General features: G+C 35.8%; 1 protein-coding gene across 3 annotated transcripts; it reads right to left on the minus strand.

Moving 5' to 3' along the window:
- Positions 1-9,315: 9,315 nt before the first annotated feature.
- LOC145003874 (RING/U-box superfamily protein) lies at positions 9,316-16,554 on the minus strand. 3 transcript variants are annotated; one of them, XR_013662186.1, is made up of 3 exons: positions 14,975-16,554; positions 9,892-9,984; positions 9,316-9,777 (listed from the first exon to the last, which is right to left on the minus strand). XR_013662186.1 is itself a non-coding variant. In XM_078962780.1 (1 exon), exon 1 carries the CDS (start codon positions 16,457-16,459, stop codon positions 15,245-15,247), a length of 1,215 nt encoding a protein of 404 aa, XP_078818906.1. In that variant the 5' UTR covers positions 16,460-16,554; the 3' UTR covers positions 14,963-15,244. The 3 variants fall into 3 exon arrangements, 1 of the variants encoding a protein (XP_078818906.1); XR_013662187.1 differs by lacking the exon at positions 9,892-9,984 and having other exon boundaries at positions 9,319-9,777; XM_078962780.1 differs by lacking the exons at positions 9,316-9,777; positions 9,892-9,984 and having other exon boundaries at positions 14,963-16,554.
- Between the last annotated feature and the right edge of the window lie 202 nt (positions 16,555-16,756).

The raw sequence follows: 16,756 nt of genomic DNA on the forward strand, positions 1-16,756 counted from the left end.
TGTTTGAAATTATGACTAGTTTCCGGAACATTTTGAATCTTGTCAATCAGAGTTACGAGTCATGAGATATGGTTAAAATACTGACATGGGGTCAAAGCTATCTGCAACATCCTCTAGGCTTTAGAATGTAGCAATCTGTATTTTTAAGATCAGTTCGATTGAATTTTTCTTGACCAAAATAGCTTCTAAGTGATGGGTTTTGTACATAAGAACATTCCTAAGTGCACATACAAACCCTAATGCTTGGATCTAGGTTTCTCTATTATACATGCTTTGAATCCAAGGCTTCTAATGGCTTATTAGGTGTAAGAACAACACAAAAACAGATCTAGAAACATACCTTTGATTCTCTTGTTTGATCTTGTTGTCTTGGAGCTCTAGAGTCACAATTGTCACTCTTCTAATGGCTTACAAACACCAACTAGCAAAGAGGATGATTTGAGAGAGAGGAGAGGGGATGGAATTCGACCAGGGTATCCTTACTTTATAAGATGTGTCGAATTCCTTCAGCCATAGGGTCTATTTATACTTGTAGACTCCTTAAGGGTTACAGCTTAAACCCTAGTTGGATAACTTAGACTTTAAGTTAATCCATATCCCTACCTTAGATATCCTTTGGACAATTTTGGCTTATCCAAGCCCTAGAAATCGTCCACCCTATCTCCCATAAGGATTTACAGTCTAAAGTGTAACTATCAAACAATTGACAGTTTATACCCTCTTATTTAATTAATCTCCTTAAGTCACCAAATTAATACTAATTAATCTATGACTTATATTAATCAAATAACTATATTATTATTCCTTATATTATTCTCATAATATATTAATAATATCTATTCTCTCATAATAAATCATCCTACCAAGTTGCTATGGTGAAGGCAACCCAAAAGGACCATGCACAATCGGGTCAAATACTTGCCTAATATAGTTGCAGCCTTAGACACTATTCCAACACTAAGCATTCCTCAGAATCCTTCTTAGTTCCAAGCTCCAATTAACTCCAATGCTCCATTAAACGTATCCAAAGTTGCTCCTAAAGTACTACTCCACTCAAATTATCTGAAAATGACATAAATATGTTAGCACTATGCAAATTCAAACGAATGACATAAGGTGAACATTATTTAAACTAAGGACATGAAAATGTGAAAAATATGATGCTAAATGCTAATAAAAACTACCCTAAAAGATGCATAAATTGGTATCTATCAGTCCGCGTCATTGCTTATAAAACATCACCATGTTTTGTCTTTTTGTGGCGCCACATGTCTCATTCTTGTGGTGCCATGTTATCATGTCTCTCAGTAGAATGGGCATCTGACTGTGCCACATGGTGCCTCCTGGTGGTACCACATCATCCCAACATGTAAATTTTCACAGATCTTGAGATGACCATAACTTTCGCATACGAGCTTCATTTTCGATGTTCTTTATATCTCCAGAATCCTATCGGCGAGCTCTACAAATTTCATTAAGGTATCAACGACTAATTCTTACTCTAACAACAAATCATATATATAGAGCAACTTAGACTATTAAAATCAGTGCGAAGTTCATAACTTCTTCACACGAACTCTATTCTCGACTGTCTTTATATCGACGGACTCCTAATCACGAGATCTTCAACTCTTATTTACATTGTTTTGTATCACAATTAACCCATTTGAATTTCGATTTTTGTGCTAACAAAGCTGTGCTGAAACTTTGAAAAAACATAAATTCCTGATATGAATTTATATTTAGGCGCTCTCTATATACACGCTCTCAGTCTTCCGATTACTATGACTTTTATTTAGATTGATTTGGATAAAAGCAACATATATAAAATTCACTTTTTACAACACGCATAGTCATATCGGTTTAATCGCAAATCTTTGAAGAAGCATAACTTCTTCATACGAAGTTGGATTTCAGAGTTCTTTATATGCACATAATCCTAGTCACACCTACTATAACTTTGGTTAAGATTAATTATCTTCAATAACCTTCTATCAAAATGTTGTTTTATTGTTTATCAATAAATTCCTTAAAAAACTTATAATATGTCGTCTTTGACAAAAGAGACTAGCGATTTCCATATTCGATGGCTCAATTTATAATAATTACCACTTATTATATCTTAAATGTCTAGCCCGAAGTTGTAAGCGTTACAATGGTAACAACAAATCGAAAGAAATACTTGAAAACGTAGATGTCAAGAAGGAGATTGTGAGCCCGAAAGTTCATCTCGAATGCAACTATATTATTAACAACGTTAGGAGTCAACATCTGAGCGCCCCACAACGAGCCCCGCCCGGTATACATATATGTCAATCAACGGGTTGCGCCCAATAAAGAGTTGGGGCCTCCAACTCACTGAGTCCCAAAGTAAGATGCAAAAAATCATATTTAAAATATGTACCAGGATCCGAGCACTAAATGAGGTCTCGTGAATCAGTTTGTAGATGCATCGATTTAATGAATGGTGTGGAGAATTTATAAGGATTTATGTAAGGGGTTTTCTTCTACAATTTAGCCAAGGCGGATTTGGAGGAAAAAAGCATGCTCAAGTGGGGGAGTATTTTTGGTTCTGATTGTGTTTTTCCATTCTTTGTTTGGTGGTTTTAAAATCTATGGAAGGGTTGAAGCAATGAGCGAAGCTAAAGGCATGAAGGAGTTAACCGAATTTTTTTTTAAGGAATTAGCATGTAGATGCAAGGTGCCTCTGTTTAATCAGGCACAACTAAAATTTCATATATGGATGAGGCGGGAGGGGTCATAAGGGGAGTGGGGCGCCTAAGCCCATGGATTGTTTGTCGTTTTAGGGTTTTAGGAACTATTTAAAGGACATTCACCCCTAGGGTTCGTAATTCTTAGCCTTTGTCAACCCTGGAATGTCCCGTGAGTGAACCCTAGCCTCCTTTAAGTATTGTGAGTTCATTCTTCCTCCTTGAACCACTTTTGGTTCTTATTTTATTGTTTTGATGAAGGAATCAAGAAAGGTAGTACTTGAAATCTTACTGCTTGATGATCCTTACATTCTCTACATTTTTGGACTTTTGTAAGTCACAAAGATCCATGCTTTATTGTGTTTCATCATTATATCTATGAGTGTTTGGTGTTTTGGTCCCTTAATGGATTGATCTATAGAGTTTGGGAAACTCCATGAACTTAGAATCATATTTTACTTCAAACCTGACCTTTTGGAGAAGCATTGAGTTCATGCATGTGTTCTCTTTGATCCATGCGTAAAGAAAGATGCATTTTTGGAGTTTTTGGAAACTAGGGTTTTAGGTTTTGCTTGTTTGGAGTATTTTAATGGATAAAGTTGAAAAGTATATCCATTTAGACATCCTTTAGATCCATATCTGAGGGTTGGAGGCCTTGACTTAATGAATTAAGTCAAAAAGTAATTTGTTGATCTAATAGGATGTGGTGCGTCTATTAAAGGCACCTTGGTTGGACGTTGGGCACCTCTAAATTTTAGGTTTTGTCTTTTGTCTTTTTGACCTTTTAACTAAGTTTTACTTTGAGTCAGACTTTAGGTTTGACTTGTAGGATGGCGTGTTACCTCTTTTGATGTTTAAGTGGTTTGTGAGACCAACCTTGCGGGTTTTCATGTGCAGTTGTCATTTGTGGGTTTTAGCAAGGTGAGTTTTCTCAGTATACTATATGTTACAGTGTGTATCCTCTTTATGTTAGGATGTAAATATGTTGCAGTATAATGTTAGGCAAGTAGACTAGCTTAATCATTTGCTTGCTGTTGTTAGATTGTTTATTGGTTTGTCTATTATATGTCGACATATTATATTTGAAAGTTGAGTGCGATCCAGCTATCAACTGAAGGCAAAGATATGCATGGCGAACTAGATTTAAGTTGAAGGCCAAGGGACAAACTTACTATATGTTGAAGGTTGAGCACATACTAGCTATGTCCTGAAGGTCATTACTTATATGCATAGTATGTATATTGTGGTATGTGGTATATTAAGGAACTTACTAAGCTTTGGGTTACAATTATGGATTACATGTTTTTCAGGTAATTCCAATTATGGATTAAATGTTTTGTAGAAGGGAATGCAAGGGTGTGACAATACACACACGTTAATAGTGTTTATGTTTTTAGACTTCCATAATTATCTTCCTTTATACTTTGATCTTGGATATTAAATTGTGATTTTTTGAACAAATGCTTTTATCTTTATTATGACTCCATGAAAAATGAATATTTATGTTATTTAAAAATGAAAATTTTATTGTGAAAACCTAGGAGTTATATTTGATTAAGTTGTTAAATGTTAGGATTTATCAATTTGAGCTTGTTTGGTCAATTAATTTGATAAAAGAGACATTGTTACAGCTTATTAATAGTTTTTAGTATCATCTTAGATATAACACCTTTTAAATAAGTTTATTTGTATTGATTGCATAATTATAAGAGTCTCAACATAACTAAAATGTTTTTTATTACCAAATTTTCTAAAATTTATTTCAGTTTAATTTTTAGTTTTACCATAATAAAGAAAAACCCTTTTTATATTTTATATATTTGACTTGTATGTACCTTATGCAAAGAAACATTGACTTTTAGGGTATGTCATTGAGGATCATATCATGCTTCCTTGTGATATCCTTTAGTGCAATTAACCATTGATTTATTATTTGTTTAGGTTTTAGCACTTAACAAGTCTATATTCTGACTTTAATGAAAATTTTGGAAATTTCAAAAACATCTAAAAAATTTAAAGGAAAAAATATATATCTTTGGGACATATTTCATTTTATTATTGCTTTATTTTTTGTCATCATCAAATAAGTGGAGTTTGTTAATTCGAAAATATGAAAGAAATTTGATAATGACACTTAGTCATAACTTGTCCGTTTTAAAAAGTTGGTGTCTATATATGTTTAATAATGTCCGCATCAATATCAAATTTTGTGACATTTGGATTTTGGAAATAGTTTACTTTCATGAGTCTTAACATTTGGTTTGTATAGATTAGTGAGTAAAATATTCATTAGTATTTAAATGTCATAAGATGATTACAAATTATGTTTAAATTTGGATGATACAAGCCTCTAATACCAACTAGTGATCAACCTATTTAACAAGCACGTATCTTGTGACCGTATTATGAGTTCAATTGGTGAAATAACGAACAAAAAAGTTATATAAATCGTTTGATTTTTAGTTGCAGAAATCGTTTGTGAAATGTATGTACTATCTGAGACATCGGTGACCGATGAAATCGTATGATGGATGTTCAGCATGAAACATATAAGCATTTTCATGGGACTAAGGTACTTTTATAAGAGACGACCATTTTAGGAAACTAATTTAATTTTTACCTAACATAAGATAACGTATAATCTTGTTTTGTATGATCGTATTCATCTCTAACCAATATAAATAGAAATATAATCCCATATGTGTGTATCGATCTTAGCAAGCTCTTGTCATTATATGTTTATTACCGGAGTTAAGATAGAGAGAGCAATTTTTCTTTGCGAGGCTTTGGTTAGGATCATATTAGTGGTTATCACTTCGTAATTCAAATCGATAAACAAGTGTAAGGGTTTACTTTCCATATTTGTAAACTCATTTGAAGCTTTTGTTTTAGTAACACGAAAACCTTTATAGATCTCTTTGGTTATTATCTTAAGTTATAAAGTTTTAAAGACTATCAATATTATATACACCCCCAAATTCTATAATCATATAATATGTGTTTGGACCTAAAAATCCTCACCTCATCTAACAAAATTTATAGATATCATTGCCGGTGAATATGCTTATATCAATGGTTTTGAAGACATGCTTATTGAGTTATAGGGCATTCTAAACACATGAATACAGTAGCGGAAGACTTACACAAAACTCCTATGTGCTCATGCAACCTATAATGATCCAGTTTTCAATCTATTACTATAAATACTCAAATAGGTAGAATAAAATACATCTATTGCGGCTAATGACTTTCTAGCTTGCGATCTTGTCCTTGCCACCTTGCTTTGGATGGGAGGATCCAAAGTAGTCCATCTAATGGTTCACACCCACGAAAACTAAAGAGAGGATCAAAAGAAAACTAGGGTAATGATTAATTTGTACAAACCCTAAAGAGGGTCAAGAAAATCGTCCAAATAGATGAAGAAGGGAAGGGTCAAAAATTCTAAGCCAAAGAATGAGCAAAAAGATTTGATCCCTAGCATCCTATTTATATGTTACAGTCACTTAGTCCAAAGAAACAACAATCCTGTGTGGGTTAAACCCGATTTTCGTCTAACACCTTATCCTTAAGGGTTTCTAGAATACTCCAATTAACTAACTTTTAATTAATTAATATTCAACCCCTTGAATTAATTAATTCATAATTAACTTAAAAACAGTTTCTAATTAATTTATCAAACTATGACAAAATAATAAATTAATTTTCTCCTTATTTCCTTTTCCTTTTAATCTCTCAATTGGCTCATAAAGGAAACCAACGAGATCATGTTATTATTAGAAATATTATGAATAGCTAATGACATTGGTCACTCTTTTCAACAATGATTATAGTTAGTTATTAGATATATTGTCAGTCACTATTTCACGTTTTTTTTCAGCGATCCACCTAGGTATTTTCAATCACTATAAAATGATATCGTTCTCATTGATTTGCAAAAAGAATACAATAAGCTACATATAGAAGATACATAGGGGTATTTGGGCCTTTAGCCTATAGTTATATAAATATATAGGCTTATATAAAAGGTGTACACTAACATTCCCCCCTCATTTTTATCGGGAGGATAATTCCAAACATTCAAATTAGTTTTAAAATCCTGAAATAACTGAGAGGGAAGCCGTTTGGTGAAGATTTCAGTGTATTGGGTGGGGGACGAAACGTGAAACATGCAGACTAACCCCCGTGCAACCATATCACGCATAAAGCGAATGTCAATCTCAATGTGTTTAGTATGTTGAAGTTGAACTGGATTTGAGGACATGTAGGCTGAGCTGACGTTGTCACAATAGATGATGGTAGCTTTTTGCAGATGACACTATAATTCTCGAATAAGATTGCGAACCCAACACGTTTCGGCTACAAAGTTGGCCACCCCACAATATTCTGCCTTTTCACTAGACTAATAGATGACACCTTGACATTTCAAAGACCATACAATAAGGTTATCTCCAATAAATTCGCAATAGCTAGAGGTAGAGCGATGGGAGACCGGACATCCACCCCAATCTTCATTAGAATATGCACCCAAATTAAAAAAAGGAAATACATGAATTCGAAGACCATGATCAAGAGTCCCTTTAACATAGTGAAGAATAAGCTTGAGAGCATGAAGATGAGGCTCCCATGGATAATGCATGTAGAGACAAATATGTTGTACCAAAAAGGCAATGTCTGGATGGGTGAATGTGAGATACTGCAGGGATCCAACATGGCTGCAATACAAGGATGGGTCTGAGACTGGGGAGCCACTGACATCTAACTTACGAGTCATCTTGGATGGAGTGCGAGCAGGTTGATACTGGAGCATGTGAGCTCACTTTAGAATCTCTGAAGCATATTAATATTAACATAGAAATAAACCATGTAGAGAGCAGGTTGTAGAGATACCCATAAAGTAGTTGAGAGCTGCTAGGTCAGTCATGGAGAACTCTCGACTAAGTTAGGAGATAATCCGTTGTAAGAGAGTTATAGAGGAGGTTGTAAAAACAATATCATCAACATAAAAAAGTAAATATGCAGTATCCAAGCCATGATGATAGGTAAACAAGGAGGAGTATGTCCCGTTGTGCTGAAAACCCTTATGAAGAGCATGATGAGCAAACCACTGATACCAGGCCCTATGAGCCTGTTTGAGATCATAAAGAGATCTCTATAGATAACAAACATAATCCGGATGTTGGGGGTATTAGAAACCTAGTGGCTGATGCATATAAGTTGTCTCCTGAAGGTGACCATAAAGAAATGTATTATTCACGTCAAGCTAGTGAATGGCCTAGTGTCATCATAATACTAGGGTCGGAATAGTATGAATAGTAGTTGATTTAACAACCAAAATGAAGTTCTCATGATAGTCAATGCCACGTTGGTGATTGCGACCATTATCCAATAAACATGCTTTATAGCACAAGAGAGATCCGTCTGCATTAAACTTCTGCTTAAATAACCACATAAATTGAACCATATTGGCTCCAAGAGAACGTGATACTGAGACCCATGTGTCATTTGAAATAAGTGCATTATATTCCTCATGCATCGGTACAGGGGAGATAGAGGAGGAGTAAGTGTTAAGACGTTTAATGGGTTTGAAAATTCTACTTTTAGAACTAGTTTTCATCTAATGAGTGGGACGAGAAGGGGAAGGAATGGGAATTGAATCCTCAATAGGTGAATTGTGGTTGGTTTGGGAAGGAGTTGGGTGAAATGTATGATGGATAAAGAATTTGACGGGCTATAAGTGAGACTTCCGTGTCAAAGAGAAATTCATAGAATGGAGGTTCGGTGGAGGTGATTGAACCGTAGGGGAAGATTGTCTCGTCGAAGGTGACATGGAGAGAGATTATGATCTTTCAAGTGGAAATGTCATAACAACAAAACCCATGGTGATATGTAGGATAGCCCAGAGAAATACATGAGGTTGAACGGGGTTGAAGTTTATTGGTAGTATGAATTTGTGGAAAACGTAGACGTCTAAAGTCTCAGAGATGATCATAAGTAGGATGACATTGAAATAGACAATAATGAGGAGTGTCATTGGTTATGGGCACACATAGAAAAATAGTAAGGAGGTGAGTGGCCATGTGAAAAACCTCTTCCTGAAAGGTGTGTGGGAGGTGAGGGTGGAGTAGGAGAGTATGCATCACATTATTGATAGTACAAATCATGCGTTAAGATTTCCTATTTTTTTAGGAAGTGTGAGACAAGAAAATCTAAATGTAATGTCGTTAGTAGCAAAGTGGTCATGAAATAATTGATTATTATATTCACGGACATTGTTACATTGGAATTTTTAATTGTAGCCCCGAATTTATTTTTCACAATATTGGAGAAATGGATTTTTTTTTTTTTGAAAACCTTTTGATTTGTTTTTACGGGGATATACCCAAAAGATAGTGAGAGGGTTAATTATCGAAAAATAGAATATAATATTGCAATCCACCAATACTAATAATAGGAGAAGTCCACAAGTCGGAATGAATAATATCAAAAAGTGTAAAAACAATAGAGTACGAAATATAAACTACGAGTCTAGTGTGTTTGCGAAGCTGACAATCTTGACAAATGACATTAGTGTCGGTATTACAAGAAATATAGCTATTGCAATATAAATGTTTTAAAACTTGGTCGCCCAATGACCAAGGCGTTGGTGTCATGTGGTTGAGTTGGCGGAGAGGAAAGCATGACTTGTGGAAGTGGTCACCGGGTAAAAAGGTCCAGAGCTATCACAGTGGATGAGAGGTCGTCGTGTCTCATAATCAAAACAGTAAGACCAAAAGGGTCAAAATCACTAGAGAAATTATTTTGAGTGGTAAATTGTCGGACATATATTAGATTTTTAATAATGTTTGGTGTAATTGGTACATTTTGTAAGTGTAACGTCCCATTTTCACAATAAAAAATTTTCATTTTTATTAAGGTAAAACTCCCCATTATAAAATCTATATTAAGAAACCATTTGTTTCAAATTACATTTGTTGAAAATCAGATTAATATAATAACGCAGAATCTTCATTGTTGCTGATGAATATGTACAGTCAAACCTTTGCCTTCCCACGATGATTGATGATACCTAAAAAACAATAACAGTTGGGTAAGCACGAAGGTTAGTGAGTTTCCTTAAGATACCCCATATAAAAATCATAAAAACATGTATATTGGGTCCTCATTCATTGGGCTGGAATACCCCCAAGTTTGTTGGCATGTCGCCTCAACCCAACCACTCCACTCGAGCCTCCGTTCCTACGGCTTACATCCGTCCTGCACCTAGTATCTTGGCCTACAACACACAATAGGTTCGTCACAACCTCATCATCCACCATATGTCGACATATAAACAATCAAGGATCAAGTAGGCACATAATCCAGACAATTATCAATCATACAACTCACTACTGCCTAGTTGATCCCTCACAGTATTGCTCTGCTGCTAGCTAACCTTTATGTAATGTGTAACCATAAGTAACCAAAGGTGAGATATCCAATCGAATAGATGATCCTACTTTAGATCTACAATCTAACAAGAAATTCTAGATCAAAAGTTCTCAGGTTATACTACACGAATACATATGGTCCCTAGGGCACTCCACTAGACGATAACCAACCTACTTGTACTCTAACCAGCATACAGTGTTGTTGCATCCTATCACACCAATATATATATATATATATATATATATATATATATATATATATATATATCAATCTAGTAGATTACTATAACATAATAACATCCTATACACAAGGATACATGGCCCAATCTGCAAGGAATATGCAACCATATCTACCCGTAGGTGGGATAGACACCCGGATAGATGATCCTACACTAGAGCCACAACCAAATAAGGAAAAAGAAAGAAAGCCTAGATCAAGAGTCCTTAATCTATACTATGTGACGACATAAAGTCCCTAGGGCATCCCTTTAATAAATGATCACCAAAACTAGTGCACCGCATTGGCACCTTCAACCTACGGGTATAGTGAGGAAAACTCACCTGAGATGAAGAACTCGAAATAGTACGGCATGCTTCCTTTTCCATAATGCTTGATCCCACAATCCCTTCACCATCGAAACATGGAAGAATCTTAATCAATAGTCCAAAACCCTCAAGTTTAACCCAAATTCAACCTTGGTAAAAAAATCAACAGTCAATCATGGTCAAATTCAATGCCTCGTCGTGGCCTTCCATGGCCACGCCGTGGGGTCACAAGGTCAAACAGTCAATTAGGTCCATAATGAGGTTGTAACTTGAACATGGACACAAAATACACCAAGTATGGCCCCTTTTCTCAATCAATAGAAGTCCAAGGACCTAGCAAAGCCACTACATGTTCTCGAGTTCTTCATGCTCCAAGAATATCCAAGAAAGGGACAAAACCACCCAATTATGACCTAGAACTTGAATCTAGAAGAAAATGTGTCAAAATATGAACTTTATACCTTCAACAAATTAGAAAAGTAAAGGGAATGTTGGATTCAAACTTGCTACTTGTTCCCTTGCTTCCTTGTGAACTCCCCTCTTCCAAAACTCTACCAAAAACCCAAGAACAAGGCTCAAAATTGATGAAATGGACTCTCAAGCATGCATGAAGGCTAGGGTTGCAGGATAGGGAGGTGGAGGCTGGAGAAGATAACCTAGAATGAGAGTTAAAGTGTTTATCTATGAGGGAAACCCTAAAAATCCTAGATTTGAGCTACAACAGTTGCCACAACATAGCCACTTTATGCCACGTCGTGGCATCTCCAAAACACGTGTTTCATTAAACCCCACGCCACGTCGCGAGCATCCATACACCATGTTGTAGCAGAGGGTTTTTTCTCCGAAACCTTATTTTGATTTCTTAAGCCTTGTCCAACCTACTTTGGGAAACGGGTGTGACAGTAAGTGTAGCGGACAGTAAGGATTAGTTAAGGGAAAATTGGTGTGTCCCGAGGTCGTGACAAGTACTACAGAACCGTTACCGACAAAAATGGAACGAGGAGTATAAACATTATTACAAATAGATTTAAGTATACTTGCATTCGTGTAAACGTGATTAGTTGTCCCGATATCCATAACCCACCCATCATTTATTAGGTCGTCTAGAGACATAGTGTTAAACATGCTCGAAAGTTAAGTGGGTTAATTTGGGCTGCCCAGCCAGCCCCATAGGGGCTGGAAATTGCTATTGGACTACATAGCAACTTGTAAATTGTTGTAGGACAACTATTGGGTCTGTGGTAGTCTACTTCCGAGGAACCCATCTGAGTTATGAGAATATGGCATGCTCCCATTTGGGCCAACTTTGTGCTGAGGAGTGAAGAAAGGCATTGGAACCTATTGAGCAACGAATAGAGGAATCAACGGGAATCAAATCTGTGACATAAGATATGATGATTGTGAGATGTAAACCCGACCATAACGCTGGTGACCAACGTTCTATATGGCGTGACGGACAGTTGATCGGATGCGACATATGGAGGTTGGCGACGACAATTGTTCCATCCTCCTTGATTGGAATTGCAACAGTAATTATTCCATCCTCCCCAATTTGAATTGTTGGTGGAAGTATGGATAATCCGAGGAAAAGAAGTGTGATTATCATGAGATGGAGAAGGAACCCAGTTGGAAGTAGCCTCTGTTCTTCAACTAGCTGCATAGATCTCACTTCATCAAAGGCAAGAAGAGATGGAGTCGAACAACCACAGTTTCATAAGTTGGTCAAGTTCTTGCCATTCTGAATCCGTGGATGGTGTTGAAGGTGGATCGAAAGTGTTGTCAATGTGATCACGAATGCCAAAAAACGATGAAGTGGGCTGAGAAAAGATCGCTCCAAGGGTCATAGTTATGAGTGTTGAGATCAAGAACTTATAGAACACGTGTTTTAATGTTGTTGACATCATAAGCCTTTGTAGGAGGAGTAGGCGGCTGTAGAAGAGCATCTCCAACTATTAGGGTTTCATAGGGAAGAAGATGGAAGCAGAAATGGTAAGGATCAGATTATGGAAAAAGGGGGAGAGATTTTAGGAGGAAGTCTCTGATACCATGTGAAATGATATCATTCTCATTGATTTGGTAAACGAATACACTAAGCTACTTATAGAAGATATATAGGGTCATTTGGGCCTTTAGCCTATAGCTACACTAATGCATGGGATTATATAAAAGGTGTAAACTAACAATCACATCCATTATACTGTGAGCATTTAGTTCGGTTTTATGCTTATTAATCAATACCAATATATACCTAAGAATTTTTTTTTCATCATTCCCATGGCAATCAGACAGGCCAATTAATTTGCTTAACTTGTTAGCAATTCTTTTGTATTATATATTCCTGTGTCATCCGTAAATAAGAAGCATTCCAATAGATTTTTTTTTTTTTTTGCTTTTAGGGATTCAATATACTATATCAGAACTTGGAGGCCTCCTATGTATTTTAGATAATAGTCCTCCAATCATTTAACAATCAAAAGATCTTTAAGATTTGATATCTTTGTGAAGATATCGACTTCATCAATGCGAGTTCTTTTGTTTCCTACATTTGTTGTGCGGATTATGTTGTTAAGTAAGGAGATAATTTGAGTACGTTTTCTAGTTTAAGTCCAAATTCCTTATCTTCATGCTTACCACATCCATAAAATTAATCCCTTTGCGAGGAGTGTCTTGGGTAATGTATTTGGCCGTGTCGTGTGCTTGTTATTCTTCCCCTCTTTTCTTTAACCTAGTTTGTTTCTTTGGAATTTTCTGATATTAATATCCGATTTAACATTGTCGTTCAATATTGTGTTCAATGTTCTTTCTAAAGCTAGCACACTTGATACTTTCATGAAGCATGTAAAACAAAAGTTTCTCCATTTCACATCTCTTCTATTCGACATGTAGACATCAATGATGTGTGTATTTATTTTACACGTGCTATGCTTTTAAGTTTTGACCTATTCTAAATTTTTATAATTTACAAAAAATATTTAGACTATAATGAAAGTTTTATCTTTAATTGTGTAAACATATTTATTTGCGTATTACAACATAAATGACATATAAAACAAGACAAACCCAAGCTAAGGACAATTTCAACACCTACCGACCCCTAACGCGTACTTCCCATTGCTCTCTTGGGTTCTTTGATTTCTTTTGTCTTTTTTTTTTTTTTTTTTTTTTTTTTTTTTTTTTTTTTTTTTCATTTAATTTTAGATAAGAAAGTACTTTCTCAACATTAAATGTTTCATATTTTCTTTAAGACATGTCATGAAAATTATGATATAATATATTCTATAAATAACTCAAACTCCAACGTCATCATCCATGAGCCACAGTTAACAAACTTTATTTATTTGTGTCATGTTTTTAGATTTGACACTTCAAATTTTTTCACAAATAATCAAATAAAAAAAACTTGTGTAAGGATGTTTTCTTTGAAATAATCTACGATTTTACTAAACAATTAATGACTTTTTCGAAAATTAATTATTTAAATATTATAAAAGTCATTGATTAAAGACACAAATAAACTTTTACCAAGTTATAATATTTTTTTTATTTCTTATTTAATAATTAAACCCAAAACAAATGGGACCAATTGAAGCTTAATAATTTCATTCATGGGACCAGAATGTATCTTTTGACCAATCAAATTCGTTCTTTGTTCCCATCTCCATCAACCAAATCACGCTTTTTCAGTCAATTAAAATCGACTTCCACAATATCGCAGAAAGACATGTGAAGTTTCTTAAAATATTTAAATAAAAACTATCACAAAATCATATATAAAAAAAAGTGAAATAACATACGCTAATGATTAATTGATAAAGGCCAAACCACCCACACATGTGAAATGCCTGAACTCATATCAATTCACCTTTTCCTTTTTCTCATAATAGTTATTTAAATTTAACCCATGATTTTACATATTAAAAAAAAAAACAACAAAAATAATATCACCACTATATAAGAGTTATTTTATTTGTATCATTGTATGTAATAATATTCTATTTTCTTTTAGTTTTATTAAAGCTTATTATTGAGATAATGTAGTATCAAAAATCAACTATATATCTTAAGTTTTTCAGCATTATAATTTGAAAAAGATAGATTGGTGTTTTGTTTTGCATATATATAAGTTTAGAAGTCTATAGATATATATTCTATAAAATATTTATATATATATATATATATATATATATATATATATATATATATATATATATATATATATATATATATATATATATATATATATATATATATATATGCAATAAATAAATACAAGAGAGATGGGGTAAATACTTGGTTTTCTTTAAATGTTGACAGACAAGAAGGTTGGTTTGTGAAGCGGGTCATAAATGCTGACCACAGTCCCCCACTCCGCCATTAATGATCGACTGGTTTTTCAGGCACCACCAATGAGCAGCTACCGATGGGCTTTAGCCTTTAATTCTCTCCATTTTCAATTAATTACATCTTTCTTTTTGATCTTTGTGTCTCCCAAATCGCAATCTCATCCTAGTCGTACCTTCTGTGTTGGGTCATGTGCATTTGTCGACGTGTATCTCATCTTCACCGTCGGTTATATCTCTCCGGTGACAGCAATGCTTCCGGATCACCGCTTCGTAACCGGCTCGATGAGAACATTCCTGAGTTGACCCCTGATTGTCTCATGAAAATTGGGCTTGCGAATGATTTTCTCCGACGTGATGAGCTTCCGCCGCCGCCGCCGCTGTCGGCGTACCGGACGCTGGATTCGGATAGTGGAAGGAAGCTTCCGCCTCGCCGCCGGAAGAATGGCGACTTCATGCCTCGGTAGTATCGGAAGGAGAATACTCTGGATTTTGTACTGAATGGAGATGGTCTTTTGCTCCAGAAACTCCCTCCGCCTCGGCGGTATCTCCATGGAGAAGCTGTCGCTGGTTCGATTACGAGTCTCTCTGATCCTAAATTACGCTCGAATCCGAATGAGTATGATCGTTTGAGAAGGAAGTCTCTCCTGATAAACCGATCCTCGGATGGAATCCTAATCGGAGATGCCTCCTGTGTAATCTCGCTTACTGAAATAGTACTGTCAACTTGATGACTAACATGCTCCGGTACCGGCGACGGCTCTATAATCGGGCTCTCGATAATGACGTCTTCGAAATTGGGACGGATTCTGGCCGACATCACCGGAATAAACGGCGATTCTGGCCGGAAAACACTCGCTCGACAGAGAGGACAATTAGCGTGACATCTCAGCCAAACATCGATACATTCCACATGAAAAGCGTGGTAACAAACCGGTAAAGTACGAACGTAATCGTTATCTTCGAATTCCAATAAACAAACCGCACATTCATGAACACTGCTTTTCCTACTGTGAACAGACAACGGAATCGTTTTGATAACAGCGTCATCCAAACCGTATGGCGAAAACATCTGATAACCATAAGTCGGATCATACGATTCTTCACCTGAGTACGCAGGGGACTCGATGTCGCCGTTTCCAACAGACGACGGAACGTATGAACGGAGAAGACGTCGCCGCCTTCGCCACTGTCGCCAGCTCCGACGTAGACGGAGGAATCGTCGGGAAATGGCTCGGGAGTATGTGATTGTGATAAAAGCCGTGGCGATGATCACAACCATAGCTATCAAAGGCGGACTGAACCGAACTGGTGGTGTTGACGATGAATTCGGTAGCAATGAAGCCGGAGCTGAAGCTGGAGCTTGATGACGAAGATGAAGATGAAGATGAAGATTATCCTCCGGTGATGGTGCCGGCGAGACGACGACGATCATGGTGGCGGTTTAAGGGGGTTTGTAATTGTGGGTGTTGGTGAAGGGATTTAATTGTTTGTGTGTGTGTGTTATGGTTGACCCACTGCATTACCTCTTGAGGTTTTACTAGTAAAATGACACGTCAACGTTTATGAATTTAATGCCCCACGATATAAATTTTGTTTTGGTGCGATGCTGATGCATACTACTCTATGGTGGTCACGTGCCTCATTAATCGAAATTTGACTTTTTTTTTAATTATTTTATTTAATTTACCTCAAGGTTAAAGTAATACAGTATGTTTTTGACAAACTAATG

Source organism: Lactuca saligna, chromosome 7 (genome assembly GCF_052625555.1).
Source record: "Lactuca saligna cultivar CGN05327 chromosome 7, ASM5262555v1, whole genome shotgun sequence".
In the NCBI taxonomy this organism is placed as follows: domain Eukaryota; kingdom Viridiplantae; phylum Streptophyta; class Magnoliopsida; order Asterales; family Asteraceae; genus Lactuca; species Lactuca saligna.